The sequence below is a fragment of the Palaemon carinicauda genome, chromosome 3, assembly GCF_036898095.1.
Source record: "Palaemon carinicauda isolate YSFRI2023 chromosome 3, ASM3689809v2, whole genome shotgun sequence".
Taxonomy (NCBI): domain Eukaryota; kingdom Metazoa; phylum Arthropoda; class Malacostraca; order Decapoda; family Palaemonidae; genus Palaemon; species Palaemon carinicauda.
Window position 1 is genome coordinate 157989833 of NC_090727.1, and position 25723 is coordinate 158015555.

General features: G+C 42.1%; 1 protein-coding gene and 1 long non-coding RNA gene across 2 annotated transcripts in view; one reads left to right on the forward strand and one right to left on the reverse strand.

Annotated features, from left to right (window-relative positions):
* LOC137638718 (prolyl 4-hydroxylase subunit alpha-1-like) overlaps positions 1 to 24942 on the forward strand; it is a 55952-nt gene extending 31010 nt beyond the window's left edge. Inside the window, exon 12 of the mRNA XM_068371044.1 lies at positions 22764 to 24942. Within this exon, the coding sequence (XP_068227145.1) occupies positions 22764 to 22837 (74 nt within the window). The 3' untranslated portion in view covers positions 22838 to 24942. The remainder of the gene's footprint in view (positions 1 to 22763) is intronic.
* LOC137638719 (uncharacterized) overlaps positions 11192 to 25723 on the reverse strand; it is a 50654-nt gene continuing 36122 nt past the window's right edge. The window contains exon 2 of the long non-coding RNA XR_011044174.1: positions 11192 to 11430. This is a non-coding gene — a long non-coding RNA (uncharacterized lncRNA). The remainder of the gene's footprint in view (positions 11431 to 25723) is intronic.

Sequence of the window (25723 nt, forward strand, 5' to 3'; positions counted from 1 at the left end):
TCTTTGAGAAAGGAGAGTCTTCCTCTTGAGGGGAGTCTTTCTTTCAGATTGAGTTATGATGGAGCCCTTAGGACCTCGAGGCAGCAGTCCTTATGGAAAACTCCTTAAATCCAATCAATTATAACACCTTGGGAAATCTTGAGCTGCACGGTATTGGTTCTGTAGCGCTTTGGCTCCTTAGTTTTGGCAAACTAAAAGAAACACAGAATTCAGATGCCTTTGCCCTCAAGTTTTAAGGCTAACAAGAGCATTTTTGCAGAGGACTGCAGTTGAGGGTCCTTACCTATCCCCAACGGAAGAAACAAAGTTGGCAATGGAAAGAGGAACAAGTGAGTTGAGACTCCCGATTATGCCAGACGAGGCTTTCCATCACTGATTGTCCTGTGCTAAGCATCATTAGAAAACTAATGTACCTTTCGAGGTAGGCTTGTAAGCCTCACAGAGTAACAACCATCGCCCCACCCAGACTCCCCAACGTAGAGTACTATACTGTGATTAACGGGTGCAGTTTTGGAATTGAGGCTTGACGTCAAGGCCAGCAATCCTGACAGGAGGGGGCTGAGGCAGTGAAGGCCATTAACTAGGGTGAAAGACAAGAAGGTAAGAGAGCTGAATGCAGAGTGGTCTACAGTCTACGCTCTGGTTCCTCATCTCGTCCATCAGTTCTTTTTTTCTCCTTCGTTGCATTCTTAAACAACTTTGTTGGTCCTATTGTCATAAGTTAACAACATTGGCGGCCCTCCAGGCAGGAGTCCAGTCTAGAATAGAGATGACATTTCCAAGTGAATACAATTCAGGCTTTTCCTTCAGGTGCAAAAGATTTCTGTAGGCTGGAAACCAGTTATACTGTAGACTGAATATGTCGGATTGAGTTTCCTCTAAGGGCTTGTTTCAATCTGGAAACTGCATCAATAAGTGATCAAGCCTCAGGACTTCATGAGGACAATGCACATTAGGGGGTGAGTTACATTTTCTAGTGCATTCTACCTTCAGAGGTACCTCAGATTTGTCAAGGTGAATGGAAGACTATGGCTCTTGGGTCAAGCCCCGGTCTGGCCTGCTCTTCATGTCTGAACCTTAACCCTCTCTCTCTTATTGACATAATGTCAACAGATGTGAGGTTTAGACACTGGGATTGATTAATAGTGATTGATTGATTGATTGATTGAAAGTTTTCTGGCATCCTGACATCTAAGGTCATTGACGCCGATACCATTTACTGTATATGAAAATTAAAAGAGAATTCAATTAAAACCATAAAAATTAAGAAGTCATTACAATAGTTAAATAGTTTTCAGAAGACCTGCTTCTGAAATAAATCTAAAAATTCCGCTCGCATAGTAAGACACATCATGTCCAAGAATCTTGGCAAGGATAACCCTGCCATCCTCACCTCGAGCCTCAAACAGATATCTATTTCTTAAGTTAGTAAAATTAGGGCATTCGGTCAACAAATGCCTCACTGTTAAAGGTACTAAGCAGTCCTCGCAATACGGTTGGTGTTGGCCCTTCAGCAGAAACTCGTGTGTCAACCGTGTGTGACCAATACGGAGACGACAAAGAGTCGTCTCCCATTTTCGGGAAATCATGTTATACCTCCAAGGTGATATGATATTTGTTACTTCCCTCATTTTATTGCCATCTTGACTGTCCCAGTGCTGTTGCCATTTATCACAAACCAATTTCTTGATGTAAGGTAGGAGATCGTTACATGGAATGGGATACCTCCTTGGTAGCAACTCGGATGCCGCATTCTTCGCCAGTAGATCTGCCTTCTCATTCCCAGACACACCTACATGTGCTGGAACCCAACAAAATCGAACAGTTATACCTTTCCGTCCAATAATAAAAAGCCATTCTAAAATCTTTAAAACTAGAGGGTTACTAGAATTAAAAACTTCTAAAGCTTGAAGAACACTCCTTGCATCACTAAAAATTGTAAAATTACCCTCCTTTTCCAAAGCTATTTTCTCAATAGCGGTTAATATGCCATACAGTTCGGCAGTAAATATGGAAGCTGTTAGAGGAAGTGCACCTCTACAATTAAAATCATTACTATGTACTCCAAATCCAACGCCAGCATCAGATTTGGAGCCATCAGTATATATAAAAGTCGATCCCCTATGTTCTTCGACATGTTCCATAAAAAGAGACCTGGATTCTAAGTCAGTCATATTCTTCTTAACTCCAATAAAGTATTTACAAAAAGATATGTCAGGTAATTTCCATGGAGGCGTTGATGATACCTTGAATGGAAGCACCTTATTTCTAATTATATCCAGATTGTTTAATAATTGGTTAACCCGAAACCCAAAAGGTTGAGGAGATTTTGGGTGCAACTCAAAGTAGGTTGAGTGCCTTACAAGGCTTGCAGTCTGAAAGGCTGAAGAATTAGGGAGTCTTTGCAATCTAAACCAATACCGAATAATAGAGGACATCCGGTAAAGGTCCAGAGGCAACTCCCCAGCATCAACAAGGAGACTTGTGATAGGGGAGGTTCTAAAGGCTCCTGTGGACAATCTAATGCTAGCATGATGTATTGAATCTAGTATTTTTAACCGGCTTGGGGTGGCTGAAGAATATACCTCACAACCATAACTAATTTTGGAAAATATCAAGGCCTTGTATAATTTTAAAATTGTATTGCGGTCTGCCCCCCATGACGTATGGGACAAGACTTTTAAAAGATTCATAGCTTCAACACATTTAGCTTTTAATGCTTTTAAGTGAGAAACCCATGTAAGCCTACAATCAAATATCAACCCTAAAAATTTTGCTTCACTTGCACATGGGATCCGTTGACCTTTGATGTATATATCCGGGTCTGGATGTACTCCCCGTATACGACAGAAATGGACAATTGTAGTTTTACTTGTTGAGAACTTAAATCCATTCATATCGGCCCAATGGATAATTTTATCAATAGAGAGTTGGATTTTTCTCTCAACCATTGCCATTCTGGCCCCAGCAAATGATATGGGGAGATCATCCACAAATAATGTTGCGAGAACATCCCGGGGAATGACTGAGGATATCCCATTAATTGCTAGTGCAAAAAGGGTTACACTCAGCACACTCCCCTGAGGAACTCCTTCTTCCTGGCACCTACTCTGTGATAGAGCTTCCCCAACTCTCACTTGGAAAACTCTATGTGAAAGAAATGACTGGATGAATAGTGGTAGCTCACCTCTCAATCCGCACTCATGGATTCTTTTAAGTATACCGTATCTCCATGTGGTATCATATGCCTTTTCAAGATAAAAAAAAACTGACACATGGTGCTGTTTGGAAGCAAAGGCTTCACAAATGGAGGACTCAAGTTGTATCAGCACATCAGTCGTTGAGTGCATTTTCCTGAATCCACATTGAATGGGTGATAAAATATTCTTCTTTTCAAGGTACCAAATCAGTCTTGCGTTGACCATCTTCTCCATGATTTTACATAAACAAGATGTCAATGCAATAGGTCGGTAGTTTGCTGCTAAAAACTTGTCCTTACCGGGTTTTAAAAAGGCTAAAATAATGGCTAGTTCCCAAACACTTGGATAACTATGATCATGCCATATTCTATTAAAAATGCTTAAAATAAATAACTTTGTATTAAAAGGTACATGTTTAATCATTGCATATGGAATTCCATCGGGTCCAGGGGCTGTATCGTTACAAGTAGCAAGAGCAGAATCAAATTCTCTTTCAGTAAAAGGAGAATTGTATGACTCCTGCTTTCTTGTTGCGAAGTTTAAAACTTTCTTTTCTTCATTGCTCCTATACTGGTGACCAGGAGCTGCTTCACACTTGCACGATACATTTGAGAAATGGTCTGCCAGGGCATTGCTAACTTCGGTTGCTCCAGTCATATACTTGCCATTTATCTTTAACACTGGTGGTGGGTTTGGGGTGAATTTGCCTGCTATCTTTTTGACTTTCCTCCACACAGATGATGTTGGTGTTCTACTGTTAATGGAGGAAACAAAGGACATCCAAGACTGGCGCCTAGCTTCTTTCATGGCACGGCGGAACTGTGCTCTACATTTCTTGTATATGACTAAATTCTCCTCATTACGGCGCATGCGCAATCGAGTTAAAGACTTTCTTGTGGCTCTATGCAGGGCAGTTAGTTCTGATGACCACCAGGGGACTGGTCGTTGTCTGAATATCCCAGTTGTTTTGGGAATGGAATTCACTCCTGCTGTGTGAAGAGTTCCATTAAGTAAGTCTATGGCATCATCAACACTTTCAAACTGTTCTGCATTTCCTTCAATTTCACTTAACTCCCGAAATCTATTCCAGTCCGCCTTATCAAGATTCCATCGAGGTGATCTTTGTAAAGGTGGACCATTGTTGGTGTTTATAATGATTGGTGCATGATCACTAGTATGCCAATCATCTAATGTTCTCCAATTAAAATCGAGAAGACAGTTAGAGCTTGCGACTGATAGGTCAATGCAGGACAAGGTACCTGTCTGTACATGAAAATGTGTGGGCTCTCCTGTATTGAGGAGTCCGACATCTTCATTCTCCAAAATTGACGATATAATATTACCCCTTGCATTTGCTAAAACATCACCCCATAAAGGATGTCTACTATTAAGGTCCCCTAGTAAGAGAAAGGGTTGTGGGAGTTGTTTAATCACCTCTACTATATTATCATATGAGATGTTATCATTTGGAGGCAAGTAAAGAGAACAGATTGTGTATTTTCTCCCTATATCAATCTGTACAGCCACTGCCTGCAGAGGGGTACAGATAGACAAAGATATTTGGGGAACATCTCGACGAACGTATACAAGACTTCCCCCATGGCTCCCTGCTCGTTGATCATATGGTGTCCTATAGCTAACATACTCTCGAGGACAAGGAGTATTAGCATCGAGCTTGCTTTCTTGTAGACATACTGTTATAGGGGAGTGCTCACGTATGAGGAGCTTAAGTAGTTCATATTTCGCCCTTAAACCCTGGCAATTCCATTGCAGAATGGAGGAAAAAACTATGTTTTATTTTTTTGGAAGACACCTTAGATGAAGTCTTCCCATTGGCAATATTTGATCTAACAATATTTCCCGGAGGTAACTCTAGAGACGATCTTGATATAGTGGGTTTTGTGTTTCTCTTTTTCTTTGTTTCCTTTTGATCTAATTGTTGAGGAGGATGGTGGACCTCAACTTGAATTTCTGATTGGTTCAATTTACCTTCTAGTTGTTCAGAAACATCAGCAGACAAGATATCATATTTATTGGAAGTCGTGACTTTAATGTTTCTTATGGTAGGAGAGAGGGAGGGAGGTCTCTCTCTTTTCCGATTAAAAGGTTGTGATCTGTCAGGTTTTTGCACCTTCCTCACTACGGGTTCACCAGGTAAATTGGTTTCGAGTGCAACCTCCATCAGATCAGGCAAGGACACGGCCTGCGAGAGGTTTGTACTATTGTTTAAAATCGGAGTAGTTGGCTTTTGAATAATTTTCAGATCTTTAAGTATCCGTTTTGATTTTTCTACAATTTCTGGATATAGATTTTCGATGGGACTTTCAACCTCTTTAACTACGTACTTTCATTTGTTTCTTTATCTTAGAAGTAGAGATATAATTTTCGTCTGTGTGGTTTGGCAAGTTTTTCTTCAGAACCATTGAAAAAGGTTGCCCTGGTCTTATTTGCTTTTCAAGAGCTCTTTTACGAGCCTCTTTAAAAGTAACCCTTTCCATGGTCCTAATGGCCTGGATTTCTTTTTCAAAAATAAACTTTACACAGCTTTTAGATGTAGCTGGGTGTGCTTCCCCACAATGTATGCAATTAGGGTTTTCGATGCATACTCCATGACTACTTTTTCCACAGTTGGCACAAATAGCTGGCTTATTGTTTAGTTTTTCTTTACATTTCTGGCTTAAATGGCCATACATTTGGCAATGATAACATCGCAATGGTGACGGGATATATGGTTTTACCTTCAAAGATAGCCATCCAGCTTTTATAACATTTGGTAATCGGCATTGATCAAATGTTATAATCAGAGTAGCAAGAGGGATACGTTGTTCTCCAACTCTCTTTCTCATTCTGACTACTTTAACTACTCCTTGATTTTTCAGTTCATCCTCTATTTCTTTCTCCTCTATATCCAACAATTCTGGAGCATATATCACACCTCTACTCTGGTTGAAAGTAGGGTGCGAAACGCATTTTACGCTATGACCATTCAATGTTGTAAGTGTTTTTAACCTTTCACCTTGTAATGGGGACAGTGTCTCTATCAAGAGACTTCCATTTCCCTGGGGTAAAATTTTTGGCTGCCCTCCACATAAAGTAACTCTTTCCCTATTAGCTTTAAAAACATTTATACGCTCATTTCTTCCGTTTTCAAATTCCAAGATAAAAAAATTTTCATAATTCACTACTTCATAGTGACCAGGTAATACTTCTACTTTTCTATATCTTTCTGTACTGTCATCATTTTTCACTCTCTCTCTCTTCTTCTCTAGCGTTTTATTATTCACATGACGTGAATAAGGTTCTAACGTTACAATGTTAGAACCCGAGTTGGAGCTGTCTGTACCGAGGTCCATGTTTGTATTTTCCAGGTCGTCAACAGAGGTGTTGGGTTTTTTTGAAAAAGCAAGCCGGGTTATCCACCTCTTATCGGAGGATGTCAGTCCTCCTATCCCATGTGGCCCAACACGAGAAGAGGCTTCAGCGGGGACCAGTCCTCTATTAGAGAGGGGCTGCCTCTCTTAAGGTGGGCTGCCTCTCTTAAGGTGGGCGTACACTGGTCAGTGGGGGTAGTTAGCCCCTCCCACCGTCGACTCCAATGCCTGGCGTCACCCATTACCCGCAAATATGGGTGACTTAAGACCGGATCACTGGAGCCCGACTCTTAACAGACTTGGTCTGCACCCAATGGGGTCTGCCAGAGGGTGATGGCGTCTAAATTGGCACAGGTTGAGATGGAATGCAGTCCATCCCACACTCTGCCAAATCCAAAGCAGCATCCAAAGTAAAATCGAACATGCCAAAGTCGTCAACAATATCGAGCCCAAAAGGAAGAGATGGGAGAAAAAAGAAATTATCAAAAGTAAAAGAGAAAGTGCTGACTGATTTAGTTGGATCGATGATTAATAGTGATGGAAACGAGTGATGCGCTTTCCTCCATCTCCACCACAGACATCTCGCCCTATCAAGATTTTGACCCCAGGCCCCCCCCCCCCCAAAAAAAAAGGGGGGGGGGTCATTCCTTTGCCCCAAGACTCTCTCAAGATCAAGAGAAACACAATCCTAGGGGGAGGAAATGCATCCTATTCTGGGATTGCCTACCATGCTTAAGGAAAACTATGCTCCTCCTACAGTTCTTCTGACATTTGGCATTGTCTCGTTCTAAACGCCAGCTCTATACATCTTTCTGTACGTAACGCAACATCTTTGACTTCTGGGCAGCGACCACGACAGGTGTTCAGACCCCGTTTAGGGAGAAACCCATGAGAGGTGAAATAGGAGTCAAGAAGGCTAACCTACTGGAAGCACTCTGCTTCTCTTGCATAACTTCCGGATCTATGTTGTTCACGGACATGTTGAAAGATGGAACCGAGATGTGGGGAGCACCCCGCCTGCACTTTGGGCTTCAGGGCAGTAAGCAAACTAGGAGCATCAGTGTCTGACTGTTAGGAATACAAACGGCTATCTCCTCAACACTTGCTTGGGAATAACATTCTGATCAGGCAGAGGATTGAGCACGGACCGTCCCGTGACAACGGTAAGACTTCAACGCAATATGCACAGTTATCAGGAAATTCTTGGATTTGTAAGTGTTCAACGATCACCTTTCAGCCACTACGTTCCAAGTAGAAGGAACTTATGGGGTGCCAACTATCACAAAGATGGTGAAAATTGTCTCAGGGTGATATTAGCATCTTCAGATTATACTGTAATCGTGGATAATCCACTGACCTGCATCTTCCCTAACCAGAAATTATTGGTATTCTGTTCGCTTATACCAGAGTTAGAGGCAATCTTCAAGGGCGGTGTGTGACATCTCTGAAATGGCCGTCATATTCAGATTGTCACCAGGCTGCCTCTTAGGGGTCTTACGAGGAGCATTAAATGAAGCTCAAATCATTTTTAACCTCCAAGCCTCGAAAGGGCAATAGGTAGAGATACCCTCACCTTCTACAGTTTTGAAGAGTACTCAGAGAAATCTGCACCTCTACCCGACCAATTGGGCCTGCCTTACTACCAGATATTCCACAGATTGGTAGAATCCTCGTTGTCTCGGCGAAGAATTATTGAAAGTCTCATTGCGGAGAGAAATTATTTGCAGTCTGAAATTCCTAATGGAGTTTCTGTTGCCGTACACCAAGCCAAGCGCTCTTTGTAAGGCTTCGGCATCATAGGAGAGGGTCATTTCTCAGAGTATCCAGTCAGAATGGGTACGAACTGTTTCCCAAGATGCAGTTCAGAGCCAGTCATGAAAAGACTATTGCCAAAACAAAGACCAGATGCAGAATACCATTTCCTGCTCAAAACCAGCGATGAAGGTTTATCACTGGGCTATAAACCAGGTCTTTTTAATATTGAGTTGTCGCCTGCAATACAGCAGAGCGATCCTCACTTTCATGTACCTGGGACAGGACTATCTTCTTCTAAAGGGGGGGGGGGGACTACTGCCAGGGTATCCCTCAGAAGCCCTATGTTCCCTTAAAAGAGCAATGGACAGACAAATTGATTATGGATAGGAGCCTCACCCTTTGAACAATACTAGAGATTGCAGGAGCAGGCTTATAAATGTTAATTCTTTTTTCCCATTAACAGTTTTAAGCATTTGATATAGTTTTCCTTCTATGGTTGACATGTCTGGTAGTTGTTTGTGGTCACTTGCGTGATATAATAAGAAGTTTGAATGTTTCAAATAATTTTCAAGAAGTCACTTTACACAACGGCACTTTATTATCCAGCAACAGCAAAGTCCTTATGGTGCCGTATAAAAGGCCATCTATTGTAGTTTTCTCCTTTTCTCAACAAGTTAAGTGAGAGCCAACTTAATCTATGCACTAGATCATTTCTAAGATCCTTCCAAGAAAAGAGAGAAGTGGATAAGTAGAGGATTACCTCTCAGGACTTGACTGTCCATTGTGTTGTTAACTTCAGAACCTTCGCTTTCTGAGCCAAGCACACCTTAGAGTGGGGCTTCTAAAAGTCTTGTATCATTTCCAAGCCCCAACCAGGACCTAGTGCAGTCTTTTCCTTGAAAGCTACGGTCTCCTCACTTATATGCTCCTATTTGACATAAAGTAGGTGTTCCCTTCTAATGCTGTCGTGAGTGGAAGATTCCCATTGGGCAAACGTGGTAATGGTGGGAAGTCAAGCCTTGAATAGGAAGTGTCCTTTGGAAGGAATACTTACTATACTCCTCTTTCCCAGGATTGCAGAAAGCTGTGGCCTCATTGTCAAAAGTAAATAATATGCTATAGAAGAAAACTGGGAAAGTTGCCAACCTACACCAGACCACCGGTACTGAAGGCGACTCCCCCAGGTGGAGAAGTTATCAACCTCTCTTTGCTGGAGGAGTTTGTTAGTCGAACTTCATTCAGGATAGAAACAATTTGTTCTGTTTTTGGGATTAAGAACCAGTTCCCAAAAATATTACATTTGGTACTCCTTCAAATAAGAATGTCTTATTTCTTGATTTCGTGGGCAATAGCTTTTACAATCTAGATGTGTGTATTGCACAATAGAGATATATAGCTCAAGGTAAAGATACTAGACAAAATATCTTAAAGAAATTTATTTTAAAGATACTAATTATGGGGTATGAAGTTGAATCCTAACAAAACTCAAAAGTATGATTGTAAGTAGGTCAAGGACGGTGGTTCCTCAACATCCGGATCTCAGTATTGATAATGTTTCTTTAAATATGTATGACTCTTTCAAAATTTTAGGTGTGATTCTCGACAGTAAATTTACTTTTGAGAAACATATAAGGTCTGTGTCTTCTTCAATTTCACAAAAAATAGGCTTATTGAGAAAGTCTTTTAAGATTTTCGGTGATCAATCTATTCTGAAGAAGTGTTTTAATTCTTTCATTCTACCTTGTTTTGAGTATTGTTCTCCTGTCTGGTTTCAGCTGCTGATTCTCATCTTAATTTGTTGGACAGAAACTTACGGTCTATTAAATTTCTTATTCCTGATCTAGATATTAATCTCTGGCACCGTCGTTCAATTAGTTCATTATGCATGTTGCATAAGATTTTTCACAACTCTGACCATCCTTTACATTCAGATCTCCCTGGACAATTCTATCCTGTTCGTAATACTAGGCAGGCAGTTAATTCTAATAGCCAGGCCTTCTCCATCACGAGGCTCAATACTACGCAGTACTCTAGAAGTTTTATTCCAGCTGTGACCAAGTTGTGGAATGATCTTCCTAATCGGGTGGTTGAATCAGTAGAACTTCAAAAGTTCAAAGTTGGAGCAAATGCTTTTTTGTTGACCAGGCGGACATAGTCTTTTTATAGTTTATTTATGACATATTTGTTTTTGATGTTGTTGATAGTTTATTATATGACATGTCTGTTTTGACGTTGTTTCTTATTTTAGAATGATTTATTGTTAATTTATTCTCATTTATTTATTTCCTTTCCTCACTGGGCTATTTTTCCCTGTTGGAGCCCCTGGGCTTATAGCATCCTGCTTTTCCAACTAGGGTTGTAGCTTGGATAGTAATAATAATACTAGACAAAATATCTTAAAGAAATTTATTTTATGGAAACTAAATCCTATAAACAATAGAGATATTATCCTCGGTCATTTGCCTTTCGCTTTTATGCACACATTGGACAGCATACTTTACAATCACTCTTCCCAATTTTTATATACAATGATGATTACATATTTCCTAGTAACACTACAGGTAAAGAATATGGTACAGTATAAAATCTTACAAGGAAAATTAGGTACAGTAGTTATCTTACTGGTGAATGGGAAAACTGAAGCCATTATGTCTATGTAGACTATTATATACCACTTGAGTGTCTGATAAAAAAAAAAAGGGGGGGGAGCACTGTAATCCACCAAGCAACAGGCATAAACGCTGAACTAAGCATGATGCAGTGATTACTATTATCAGGATGCTAGGAGTTCTCATATGCTGGCTTAAGATGAGGTTCTAAGCATCCTATTTGGAATAGGAGAAAGAGATGCAAATAAAGACTATATTGCTTTTCATAATTTTATTTAAAAATAAAGTTACTTTTAAGGCATACAAACCAGCTCCATTTCATTTCACAATGTGCCACCAGAAATGGGCGACTTGATACTTTCAGGGAATCTCAAAAACCAGTAATTTAAAGTGCCTTATTCGGGATTGCTTGTTGCTTCCTCCAGTAGGTTTCTTCGCTTCATCCTTGATTGGGTGGTCCATAATCTTTATAGCTGTATACTGTAGTTATTTTACCTGATGAAAAAAAAAATATAGAAATAAAACAGACTAATGATTGTTGGTTGTTCTGTTTATGCTTACCACTGTACTTTATTTGCTTAAACTAACAAATATCAACTAGTCAAAATCTAAAAAAAGTAATTTGTAAAGTTTCTTTGAATTTTATCTAGATCACTGCCTGAAGCCCAACGTAATGGCTTGTAAAGTGCTCTTTTAGAGAACGAAGAACTTTGACAAGGTTCCACATCAATAAAACTTTAAACATTCAAAAATATTTCTATTGTCTTTCAATAAAACAAATACATGCTCTTAAAGGGATAGAGCCCTCAAGCAAGCAATAAGTGGTAGGGAGCTCAGGTTACCACATTAATTACTCCAGTCTTCATTTTCGAAATCTGCATCATCCCTCCTCTTAATACCATGTCAGTGGGGGAGGAAAGGCAGAGGCCCAACCAAGCAGGAAAAACAGACTTAGGAGTCAAGCAGGAAAAGAAGGTCTGAGTAGTATTCTGTTTGCTGCCACTGCCTAGTTATCAGGGTCATCCACTGATCTCTCGATGCCCTTGCCTTCAAATAAAGATTTTTATATATATTTGGTTATATGGTTCTTCTTATTGTGAATGGCCAATTCTGCGAATATTGATGATAGACTGCGGCCAAGTTTTACAATTTGATAAGATACGATGCAGTACTACATTTCTTACTTAAACTACATAGTAGGATACAGTATATCTTGGCAATAATGTTATACAAAGATTGAAAAGGTGATACTTTCTTTTCTCATCCTCATTTTCCTGCAAGAGAATCAGAGTGAACATCATCAGATTTTTGAAAAGCCGTAGCTGCGGGAACGCATAAACTTATATTGAATTCTGGATCTCTGGGCGAGCTACTCGAGTTTATTTAAATACTGTATCGCCTTAGCGCTCTCACAGGACTAAAACATCCAATCCGGATCATCGGATCAGAACTCGAATCTAGCAATGAACTTGAGGATGTCGTAGGAGAGACCATGCAATGCTCTAACCCTGTTAGAGAAGGTTAAAGTGAAGAAAACCATTTTCCCAGCCTGAAGACCGATGTAATGGCTTGTAAATTGCTCTTTCAGGGAACGAAGAACTTTGACAAGGTTTCACAAAGGTGGTCTCAATGCTGACTGAGGGGAAGCTTGTTCAAAACTCTGAGCATGGACAACTCTACTGAAGAGGAAATGCCAACTCTTTCAGTCTAAAGACTTGGCTTAATGCCGAGCGATAGCCTTTACCGACAAGACTGAGTCAAGTTTTCAGAGAGAAGGTAAAAATTCAGTAATTAGGGGTATAGTGATTCCTTGTGGAAAGACAACCCTTCCACAACACTAACCACAAAAGATCATCTACTTGCCTGGTAGGTTAGAGTGAGGTCAAGGACCTTTTGAGGTAACCAGATCTGTTTTGCCTTTGGTTGCAGGAAAAAAAAAAAAAAAACAGATGGTAGGGGCTCAGCAGGTCTACGTAGTCACGGTACCATTCTGCACATTGCTATAATGGGGATATCCACGTCATGGATAGGTTGGTTGTGGATCTTACCCTGTTGAGTTTCATTATGAAAAACTCCCTTGGGTGGATTAAAAAAAAAAAAAAAAAATTACTAAACATTAATTGGGTGCAAACGACTACTCGTGGAAAAACCTCAACCCTCGGTGGAGGGGGTTCCCAGAGAGGGAGCAAATAAGCTAAAGACTATGCACTCCCTCTGCTCACTAAGTAAGGCCATTGGCCCATCGCCGCAAGGAGGAGTGCGGAGTCAAGAGCTGAAAAAACGGATTTTGAGCGAAGCGAAATATCTAAATTTTGGGTGAGATAGCCATGACGTCCTGATGGAAAGTTCCTTCAGTAGCTTCCTAAAGGTATATATGACTACAGTAGATATTCCCAGAGAATTAAACTTAAGGTTTCCCAGAATTGTACCTTCTGGCGCGAGTACCCATAAGGTTTCCCTTTAGGATATCGTATAATAACGGGACGTATGCTTGACACGCCACATAGCTATCTGCACCCCACATAGCGTTTACACTTCGAGGGGGAAGTGTGGCAAGTTATGGGAGGAGCCATTAAAAAGTTCTCCTCCTCCGTTACTGTTACGGTACTCGGCGACGTCAACATCCGGTCGCCATGTTGGCCGCCATCTTGACTGACGTCACCGTTGCGCGCCATTTCCTCATTCCTTCCGGCGTTTATGCCAGCCTCCATGATACAATAAGATAGGGAGGGGCCTGACAGGCCAGAATAGAGAATCAGGGCGGGTCCATCAGGACGTCATGGCTATCTCACCCAAAAATAGATCTTTAGCTTCGCTCAAAATCCGTTTTTTGGGCTCAAGCCATGACGTCCTGATGGAAGTGTACCGGTAAGAGAATTAATGTATCATGGGTTTTTTCCCCTTTTAGTAGTGCCTTCGACTTCTAAACCATATTCCTTTGGTCTGATGACCTTAGAGACCGTGACATCTCCGTTACATGTCACTACCAATAGCATATACTATGTTATGGCTTCCTGCCCCCCTGGCAGGGAAGTCCTATTTGGACGAAAGGAACATCTTGAAGCTAACCTGATGAAGAAACTCACCTGTAGACGAAGATCTTGCCGGTCTCGTAGACAGATCAGGAAAGTTGAGTAATTGTGTTGGAACAATTTTTTACTTTTCTCTGGGTGAGTATACATCAAATAGGAGCAATATTATAACAGATTATAATCATGATCAAATAATAGGGATAATAAAAATCTCTAACAGTATTTTATTTCATATGATAGGGCGAAATGAGACGCATATGGTAGCGAAAATTTCTATTTTATTCAATAAAATTTTTGAATTAATATGAAATAAATAAATAAATTTCAATAAAATGTAGTTAACAAACATAGACTAAAGACAACAAAAGACGTGGGTGTGGAATCTGAAAAGGAAGAACTTGCCATTACACACACAAGTACCAAGGGAACTATAAAGTCTTTTAAAGTCTTATATACACTTCATATCCAAAAAACATGTGGGACACGTGTTCTTGTCTATGTTACTTCACCTTTGTAGAAGAACAGTCCTTAGTGGCACCAGGTGGCACTCAAAATCACTGTTTCGCACTAGGGTCAACACAGGCACCCGTTGAGTTAGAGTCCCGAATAACTCACTGTTCTGCGCAGCACTAGGCAGCAGGCTTTAACACACTACCTGCTGCCACCACGCAACGCTTAAGTTCATGCACCTGCTTTGCATAGTATTTGAAAAACACACTTGAGGATTTCCAGCCTGTGAAAGATCGAAGGCTTTCGAAATCCGTTGCTTGAAAGAAGTTTAGGGAAGAGGCGACTTTCCTGGGATCATGGCCTGCGGGTGTACTGTCAGGATCCGCTCTGCGAATAAAGTAGGTGATCTTCGCCCTTAGTTGTTTGAGTGACAAATCAGATACCGATGTTTCTCCTTTAAAGAGCTGTCCTCCACCAAAGTCTGAAGTTCTTCGAAGATAGACCTTTACTCTCTCCACTGGGCATTGAGAGACATCTTCCTTCAGAGGGCAGATTCTCCAGGGACCCCACCTCTTAGTGGGAAGTTCATTCTTGGCGAGAAACGTTGGGTCAGGGAAGAGGGTAAGTTCCCTGTTTCGGCGAATTGTATCTGGCCCTCTTCTCTAGATAAAGCCACTATTTCACTGACTCGGGCTCCCGAGGCGAGAGCAAAAAGGAAAATCACTTTTTGAGTCAAGTCTTTCAGAGAGCAAGACTCATTGTCCAGACTAGAGGCAAAATGGAGCACCTTATCAAGAGACCAGGAGATGGGTCTCGGTGGAGGTGCAGGACGGAGTCTAGCACATGCCTTTGGAAGCTTGTTAAAGATGTCTGGAAGGCGTAAAGTAATGGTCTTGTCAAGGCCGATTTGCAAGTGGAAATCATGTTGGCTGCTAAGCCTTGTCCATGAAGGTGAATGAAGGAGGACAGACAAAAATCTACAGTGATTTCTGTAGGATTTTTAGCCTTGACGAAGGACACCCACTTCTTCCAGGATGACTTATATTGCCTTCTGGTAGACTTAGTTTTGTATTCCTCTAGGAAGTCTAAACATTTCTTCGAAATCCCAAGCCTCTTCTTCACGGCTAGGGAGAGAAAATCATGAGATGAAGGTCTTGGGTTTTCCTTGATGAAGCGAAGACAGTCGACTTCTGAACCTGCTGGGAGAGAACTGGGTCTGGCAGAGGGATCAGCTTGGGCTGTAGCTCCAAGACTAGAGGGAACCAGTTGCTCCAGGGCCACTTATGTGCCACTAGGGCTGCTGTTCCCTTGAAGGTTCTCAGCTTGGTGAGGACTTTCAGCAGAAGGTTGGGTGGAAGGAACAGGTAAATCTTGGACCATCTGTTCCAGTCCAGGGACATGGCGTCCACAGCTTCCGATCTGGGGTCCTCGTATGGGGCCACGTAAAGAGGAAGTTGCTTGTTGTCGCTCATCGCGAAGAGGTCGATCTGCAGTTCCGGGACTTTATGGGAGATGAAGGAGAATGATCTTGCGTCTAGGGACCATTCCGACTTTATTGGGCTTGTCCTCGATAGTGTGTCCGCCGTCACATTGCAGAATCCTTGTAGGTGAACTGCTGAGAGGTGCCATCTCTTCTTGTCCGCTAGGCGGAAGATGGGCAATAGCACTTGGTTGAGTTGGAGCGGATCTTGAGCCCTGACGGTTGAGACATCTGACCACAACGGCGCTGTCCAGAGTTAGACGGATGTGGATCGAAGGACGTGGGGACAGTTTCTTCAGAGTAAGAAGAACCGCCATGGCCTCCAAGAAGTTGATGTGAAACGTCTTGAATAGGGGAGACCATGTTCCTTGAACTTGTCGCTGATGGGAGTGACCCCCCCATCCTTCCAGCGAAGCATCTGTGTGGATGGTGACCGACGGAGGTGGTGGTTGAAGAGGAACTGATCTTTTCAGGTTCTTTGCCTCCGACCATGGCTTTAGGAGTGAGCGAAGCTTGGTTGGTAGAGGTCTCTTGAGATCTCTTCGAGCGATGGATGCGTTTCTTCTCCAGACTCCCGATGCATCTTTTAGCTGTGCTCGTAGCACTGGGTCTGTCCCTGAGGCGAACTGGAGGGAGCCGAGCACTTGTTCCTGTTGTCGCCTTGAAATCCGTTTGGATTTTAGGAGTCTCTTGACAGATCCCGCTATTTCCTTCCTTTTCTTCAGAGGTATGGAAAGACGGTGTGACTGAAGGTTCCAATGGATTCCCAGCCATTGAAACTTCGGAGCTGGAGACAGTCAAGACTTTTTGGTGTTGATTTTGAAACCCAGATGTTCCAGGAACTGGATCACCTTTCTGCAAGCACGCGAGCATTCTTCTGAGGATGCTGCCCAAACCAGTCAGTCGTCTAGGTAAGCCATCACCTGGACGCCTTGAAGGCGTAGCTGTTGGACGATCGTGTCTGCGAGCTTCGTGAAGATTCTTGGAGCTACGTTGAGTCCGAAGGGCATGGCCCTGAAAGCGTACTGCCTTCTTTGAAGCTTGAATCCTAGGTAGGAGGAAGCCTGGCGATTCATTGGAATGTCCCAGTAGGCGTCCGCCAGGTCTAATGAGACCGTGTAAGCCTTGTGAGGTAGTAGGGCTCTTATATGTTGAAGAGTCAGCATCATGAATTTGTTGAGAGGGGACAAGTCTAGAATGATTCAGAGTTTGTCGGAGTCCTTCTTGGGAACACAGAACAGTCTTCCCTGGAACCTGGAGAACTTTACCCTCTTGATCACCTTCTTGTTCAAGAGTTCTAGGACGTATTCTTCCAAGACGGGGGTGGAGTGTTGGAAGAATTGGTGGAAGGTTGGAGGTGGTGTTACCCACCCTAGTCCCTTCTTGATCATGCTGTGGGCCCAAGGATCGAAGGTCCAACGATCCTGGAAGTCAACGATCCTGGAAGTGGCGGAGTCTTCCTCCCACCAGAAACATTTCATTGCTTCTGGTTTCCCGAGGATTTACCACCTCGGCCGCCTGCTCCCCTCCCTCCTCTCCCTCTAGATGGACGTCGAGAGGAGTCTTTGCCGGAACCTCTACCTTTGGGGCGAAAGGTAGTAGATTGCCTTTCATAGGCTGGTGTGAAGACTGGTGACTGAGCCACCACCGGCTGAGGGACCAACTAAAAGGTCTGTTGTGGCTGAGCTACCAACTGGGGAGTAGCAGATGCCGGAAACTGGCGCTTAGCCTGACGCTGTTGGGGTCAGGGCTTGTTGGACTTCTTCTTAGGTTGGGGGCCTTCATCCTGAGAAGATTTCCTCTTTCGGGACATCCCCCACTTGTTGAGAAGGTTCCGGTTCTCAGTGGTGGCTCTGTCAACGATCTCTTTCACGAGGTCGTTAGGAAAGAGATATTTGCCCCAAATGTTGGAGGAAATCGGTTTCCGGGGTTCGTGTTTGACGGTGGCATCCGCAAACACGAGTTCTCTACAGGCTCTCCGGGCCTTGATGAAGCATACAGGTCCCTCATCAAGGTGGCAAGGTGGGTCTTTGCAAGAACCATGTAGAAGCCTGGGACCCGAATGTCCCCGGCCAGTGTCTCAAGCTGTACCTGAAGAGACAGAGGCAGCCAGCCTCTCTTTTGTGTCTTGCTCCCGACGCAGAAGGTACTCGGTGAGCTTGGGGAGGTTTTCGTTAAACTGACGTCCCGCGACATCAGCTTCCAACTTTCCTACCGCGAAAGTTAACTGGATATCTTTCCAGCTTTTGTCGTCGGGAGGGAGGGCGAGGGAGAGAGGCCTACATTCCTCCAATGTAGGGCAGGGTTTTCCTTCCACCACTGCCTTCAACACTGCCAGCAGGGCCTTTTCGGCGAAAGGAAAGACCATGGTGGTAGGAGCAAGAAAGGACGGGTGCTTCTTGCTTAGGGCCAGCACCTTGGAGTTGGTGTAGCCCCTGCTCTTGAGGCAGTCGGCTAGAAGAGCTTGGGCCTTAGCATGGTCAAATACTATGACCTCCTTAGGCTCGGTCTCCTACTTGGACTTGGAGTCTGGTTCGGATTTTAGACGGACGTAACAGTCCGGGTAGGCTTCAAAGCTTGGCCAGAACTCCACCTCTTCAAGGGGGACGGCGCCTTGTTTAGGGTTGATGAAAATGTATCCGCTCGTGATGGGCATTTGTTCTGCATGCCACCAAGGGTTTGTCACTGAGCAGGAGGGAAGATCCTTGACGCTGATCTTTTACGGCGTCTGTTTCGACATGCGCATGATCTCCCTCTTAAGGTCCGCATGCCCCTGGCGTAATTAATCATCCAGGAGTGCCACGAAAGCTTGGAGGGTATCCTGGGTGCCCACCACTGCAGGTACTGGAGTGGCAGAGATAGAGGGGACTGGTTCCGAAATGGCAACGGAAGAAACAGAGGGGGCGCGGGCGACCTCGCCCTCGTAGTCAGGAGTCGCCACTTCATCTAACTCTTCCTGACCCTCAGCCATCAGGGTCCTTTCGGTATTGTCCGACACATCCGACATCTTCTCCACTTCATCGATATGACAGTCTTAGAGAGCGTCCGAAACGTCCGGTTCGACCGTCAGTTGGACGCAGGGGATCTCAGCCTTGGGAATGACGGTATCCGCAGATGCCTTAGGAAAGAGCAAGGCTCTCATCCTCTTCGTTTGGGAGATAAGGCCCCGTGACGTTCTTTTGGAAACCACGCACCCACTTGCTCAGTTTCTCTCGGGCGATGTCCCTGGCCTCCGCTGACGGAGGGTTGTCAAACGCCTCATCGAGCAGGTTCTTGCATACAGTGCAGACCTGCGGGTCCCAATAACAAAGGTTCCCTTTGGAGATCGAACAGCCGGCGTGGGTTCGGCACGCCAGGTGGCCGTAGAAATCGGGGCAACGAACTCCGCAGAAGGCGCTCTCACACTGCAGGTACTCCTCATGTAAAAGAAAGAGGCAAATGAGTCTTTGGAAGTCAATAACAGTCATGACTTACAGTAATCTTAGATTGATATTAAAGTTATCAAACTTATAATATAAGATTCATTTTCATGAATAAGCTTATGATAGGTAAGCTAGAAAAGAGGCAGGAAAGACATACTTGTGCAACCCGCCCAGCCAATTGCCGTGACCCCACACCATAACTAATTCTAGGAGCTCTTCATGAGCCCTGGAAGGAGGAAGAAACATCCACATTGGATGAGCAAAGCTTAGGCTTCCTCCGAGGAATTAGATACAGTGAGAGGGGGAACTGAATTCATTCAGTATAGAAGAAAAAGGAGGGATAGATCTAATCCCCCTTATTCAGGTTAGGTCCCGGCAAGAGACTGCGCATACAACTATACACAATAGTTTTCAGTCTGGGGTATATATTATACCATAGATGTACTGGCTATTATCCATAGCTGTACAATAATCACTGCTGGCACTGGACCGGCAGGGGGAAGGAGTGACTGTCCACTATATAGATATGATGGATGGCGCTGGCAACGTGACGGCATGCCGGAAGCGTGCCTGGCGCCGGCAAATCTCCATCAAGGGGAGACCTTTCCAAGTCATCAGTCTATGTGGCAGAGAGAGGGCAACACCTTTATGTGATGGCAGATCGCCGGCAAGTGACCGGCGAAGGTATACTGACACTAACATCTATCAATGAGACAGAGAGGATACCAAAGACACTGATGGCTGTCTCCGGCAGAGTGGAGGCGGCAGTGGACCGGCACTGAAAGAGAGAGAGAGATAGGATAGGAGGAGAGAGAGGGAAGGGTAGTGCTCGACACCCATACCCCTTCTTCCTCCGGAAGGAGTGTTCAAATGAAAGGGAGAGGGTGGCAACCTTTCATCCAGTCGCAACAGAGCCAGCAGTCGACTAGAGTTGCAGGTGGCGGCCCAAGGGAGGACCGAAGAACACTCTAAGATAGTGAGGTCTTCCGCCGGCAGACCGACCCGTCGTATGCTATCCCATAGTTCGACTATATGCGGGAAGCGTAGCAGTTCGGACTAACCAACGAAAGGACCAAGCCGAACCCACAACCTGCCGGCACGTGGTGGACTTGCAGGAGGGCGGACAGAGGTGTGATGGCTAAGCTAACACAAAGGGATAGAGGGGGGAGGGGTGAGGGTCCTGAGGGGGAGTGTAGGGGGGAGGCGTAGCTCCCACCGGCACTCCCAGGGGTGGGGATTCTGTTAAGGGCTAGCCTATCTAGGTAGGAAGAATCCATTCTCCAGCTTAGGGTAGGTTAGCACAGAGAAGGTACAGCACTAGTGTCCTGTCCTAAATTATAAAGAAGCAGAATCCCCTTGGACTGCCTAACCTAGGCTAGGGGAGCTAGTCCCCCAGACTAGGAAAGACAGGGGTAGGACAAATCGCTAGGCCACAGGGAGGAAGGGTAGAGCCCCTCCACCTTCACCCACCAGTAGGGACCAGAAGGAGAGTAGATTCTCCTAATGGGGAGCTGGGGGCAAACGACTGGTACTCTTAGGTTCTGTCCCGAACTCAAAGCGCATGTACTATGGCAAGGAGTGGGGAATGAAAAATCCTAGCCTAACCTTACCTGAATGCAATTCGAGGTAAGGAGGGCTAGGATGTAGCCTAGGCTACCTCAGAGGGAGGAGATTACCTTAGATAAGGTAACTGGGGAGGAGAGGAAGTATACAAGAGCCCTAGCATTAGGTTAGGGGCAAGGGAGTCAACTACCAAGATCACCGAAACCCCTTGTATACTTCCTAGAAGGCGAAAAACATATGTGCAATCACCGAGTCTTATATGTATAAATGCCTATATCTTCATTTCGTAACAACACTAGGAACACTTATTATATCATGCAAGAAAGTAAACAACAACGCTTAGGCTATCGAGCCTAGGGGCTAGGCTAGCAATCTAGCATGCGAATTCGGCTACCTACATTCGCCGAAAATGAATACTGTCAGCATAATATAACTAATTCCTAGCAATGAAGACTAAATAACTAATGTTGATTATTAGTTATAAGACCGGGAAGGTTCTGGCTAACTAAATAAAGCATGCGAGGCGAACAACAGCGTCTGCATTATGACGCCTCCGGTCGGGGCACAGCTCCGCCACAAAACACAGAATTTTAAGATTGGAGCTTATTTATACATTACGGCTGGAGCTTATTTATACAATACAAGAATATGGTACTCAACTTTCCAGAAGGCGGCGAGGCAGAATATTGCGACATAACGAGTTACTTAGTGAAAACTGGGAAAAAACACCTAGTCAGAAACGCTACGTAAGAAGGAATGAGGAAATGGCGCGTAACGGTGACGTCAGTCAAGATGGCGGCCAACATGGCGACCGGATGTTGACGTCGCCGAGTACTGTAACAGTAACAGAGGAGAACTTTGTAACGGCTCCTCCCATAACTTGCCACACTTCCCCCTTGAAGTGTAAACGCTATGTGGGGTGCAGATAGCTATGTGGCGTGTCAAGCATACGTCCCGTTATTATACGATATCCTAGAGGGAAACCTTATGGGTACTCGCGCCAGAAGTTAGAGTTCTGTGAAACCTTTAGTTTAATTCTATGGGAATATCTACTGTAGTCATATATACCCTTAGGAAGCTACTGAAGGAACCTTCCATCAGGACGTCATGGCTTGAGCCCAAAAAGTTAGATTACAATCAGTTAGCATAGGGTTTGTATCTAGTGTTGGAATAATTTTTCATTTAAATTTCATCACCATTTCTTATAGATAAGACAAGTGATTTTTATTGATAATGAAATTAATCTATTATAGCTTAAATAGACCATGTTGACTTTAAAATTCAATGTACCTGTGTTACTCTACCGACTTGAGACATGTAGGCCATACGTTACCTACACTGCAGGATGTTTAGGCCAAGTGTGTCAGACATGCACATTAGTTCTCATAACCAAGAAATAACTATACTTGAACTCAAATGTTGAAGCTATTGAGAGCTTCATTTTATCCTTTGTTGGAGTAATCTATTGGAAATGTTCCTGCTTGGCAATCTGCTTGTCTAGGGTTCGAGATCTGCTCAAACTCAAGAGTTTCTTGTAATGTCTGCAACCCCACCATCCTTGTGAGCTAAGGAAGGAGGTTTGGGAGAGCCTATGTGTCTACCTGCCAAGTTGTCAGCTTCCATTGGCTAGTCCTCCCTGGTCTATGTTTGAGTGGAGAGGGGACTTGAGCTGATCATATGCATATATGGTCAGTCTCTAGTTTAGGGCTTGCCTCTGCCATTCATGAGTAACTTTTATACCTTGGAATTTAGTAGCTATTTCTTTATGACTTAGATGACCAATTTTTTTTTTTTTAATTAAACAGAATTTCCAGTTGTGTACAATAGTAACAAATGTCAATAAACCAAGATACTGTCATGAACTTTTGTTCTACATTTCAGTGTCCAACAAGTGGATCCATGAAAGAGGTCAAGAGTTCAGGAGACCATGTAGCTTAGATGTTAATGCCAAGTAAGGATAAACCATGAATGTTTAGATTTTTGTGAAGTTCCCCTTATGATTGTGATTTTTTAATTTGCTCTTTATGGTAGAAAGTAGATGTGCCCTTAAATAATGTATTAAGAATAATGCATACTTATTAGTGGAAGAAATTTGCTGTTTAAAAGGTAATAATCATAAACCTTTAATGTCTAATAACAGAATTTTGTATATTGAATTCTTTTTATTTAAATTTTACAGCACAAAGCTGCGTAAGGTTTCTGATTAATTGACGTATGTCTAAATGAATACAATTTGGAAAATAGTATTCACTATCGACTATCAGAGTTATTCATATTGTACAACCTGCTTACAGTATAATAAACTGTACTGTGCAATCTACTGAAGTCAATTATGTATATACTGTATACTTTTACTGTTTTCTTATTTCATTGTTATTAATCTCTTGTAATTTAATTTATTTTATTTTTGATTTCTCAAGTAGTTTTGCATTGTAGAAAATTTTAAAGTACAGTATGTGCAGTGTCATTCACAACACTGTAAGCATTATGAATGATACAAAATAAAAGAACATTGTCTGCACTTTCAAAGAAAATATGTTCAGTTTTGGTTACATAGGTACTTTAGCTTGTGTAAGGAGGTCAAAGCAATGAAGCTACAGATCTTGCAACTAAAACCAGATTTTTTTTCATGAAAAATCCTCTGCTGAGTAATCAAACTTAACATTTAATAAATGACAAAATGAATGGAATAATAATCTACTATGTTAACATTTATAATACTATTACGGTGCCAGTTTTTCTAAATCAATCTAAAGAGCCAGTCATCATCACTTTAGAAGTTTGTTTTATGAAATAGAGGCATTTAAAATCTTCCCAATCCCTTTACTCTTGTGCATTCCTGTTTAATTTTTCTGATGACAAGACACCTGCTAACATTGCTAGATTGTCCTAATTTTATCACCCACAAATTCACATTCTGATCCCCCGAAGGAACCCTAAGTGATGGATGCCAACTTTTCTAAGTCATTGGTTTTTTGGTGTAACTTGTATAGTTTACTCCATGCCTGGCAAAATTAGTATTCTCTGGAAATGCCAAGGTGGATTCTCAGGCTGTTTTAGTCTGGTGGTCAATTTTATATGATGCACAGGATGTTAGCTCTCGCCCTTAAAACAGGTTTTATATTTTGATATAGTTTGGACACAAAATACTTAGTTTTTAATTTGATAGGTCACTAGTCAAGAGACAGTCTGCATATGTTATAAGCACCTTATGGTATATATATAGTATATTGATGAAAAGCCAAATGTTGCAGTTAGTACTTCTTGCTTTTCAATCACATCTGTAGTATATTTTAGTATTTCAGCAATAAAGTGTTTAAAATTGTTTTTATCAAGGCAATAAAAAAAAAGTTTCCCATTATATTCCCTGCAGCTTTGTCTTCCAGTACTACAATGTTGATTCTAGATATCCTTGTTGCAACAATGCCACTTTTTTAGTTAATGTTTAAATATTTGTAGCACAGATTCACATTGCTCCTTCAAGCTTGGTAACTTCAGCACATCCATGTTTTTCAGAATTATATCTATATTGAGCATAATTAAAAAATATAGTAAACTTATAATCAGGTTTGTATAATTTTGACTTGATGAAAATGTCTTCTCTATGGAATTTTGCATTTGGTAAATTATCCCTTAGAAAATATTTTTATATTTTTTTTTATGTAATACTAAATTATTTACTAGGGAGAAATGTATTAGTATCAAAGTTATTTTGTAAATATTTATCACAAAGCAATAGAAATCTTTGCATAAGGTCCAGTTCAGAAGATATTGTACTGTAAACTGAAGTTACAAACCCTCATGAATAAAGACAATTCCCTTTCATATTGGAATACAGAATAAAAGTGAATTTATATAAATAATAGGTTAAGAATTTTTTTTGCAGTCACAACTGTAAATAAGTCATAGCCTTAAAAAATAATTGTTAATTATAGTGGAAAACCTTATACAGTACTACTTTATTTGGGTCTATGACTTATACAGGTGCCATAAGTTAAAAACTGATAAGGAAAGCATTGTGCTTTGTTTATTAAAAATGGAATAAAAGTTCAAAAGTGTTTCTTTTTCTCTTTCATATACCATAATAAGTTTGTTTTTCAGATGGAGGCCAGATATTCATTATCCATACTGTTTCCTTTACTGTAGTATAATGGATGGCATTATTATGGGGAAGTAAGGTTTTGAGTAACCATGATTACAAATTCTGCATTAGTTTTGTTATTTCACTTCTCATATTGCATTATTGCAACCCATAACTGAGATAAAATTTTTAACAAAATTTGAAGGTTAAAATAAAATTTTTCAATTTAATTTGTATTTTTCCTAGCTATATAAATCCAAGTAATTTAAATGAGGTTACAGGTTACAGGCGCAGTCTGTCTGGCCACCTGGTATGATTGCATGACCCACCCTCTACGAGGGTCTGTATTGGTACAGTAGGGTCCCGAATTAAGCGTGTTCGAATTACACGATTCCCCTTTTCCACGATCGCTATTTTTCAAAAATAAATTTTCTGTATCCACGAGGCTGTTCAAAGTTCGCGAGTCAAGCACTACAAAATGTATCAAATCTATAGTCTTTTTAAGTATATTGGTAGCCCTAAATACGGTGATTTATAATAAATGTTACAAAACAATATTAACATTACATTTCATTAACATAATTTCATAATGAATAGCCTATTTAAGGATAAAATTCCACATCAACAATGAAATCAACTGTTAACTGTGCGAGTCCAGCTGACAAAATGTAAACAGAAATGTGGTTACGTTCTCGGCAATCTTTATCTTTCTCCAACCTTACGATAATTATAATGGTAGTGTTAATGATGGTATATTAAA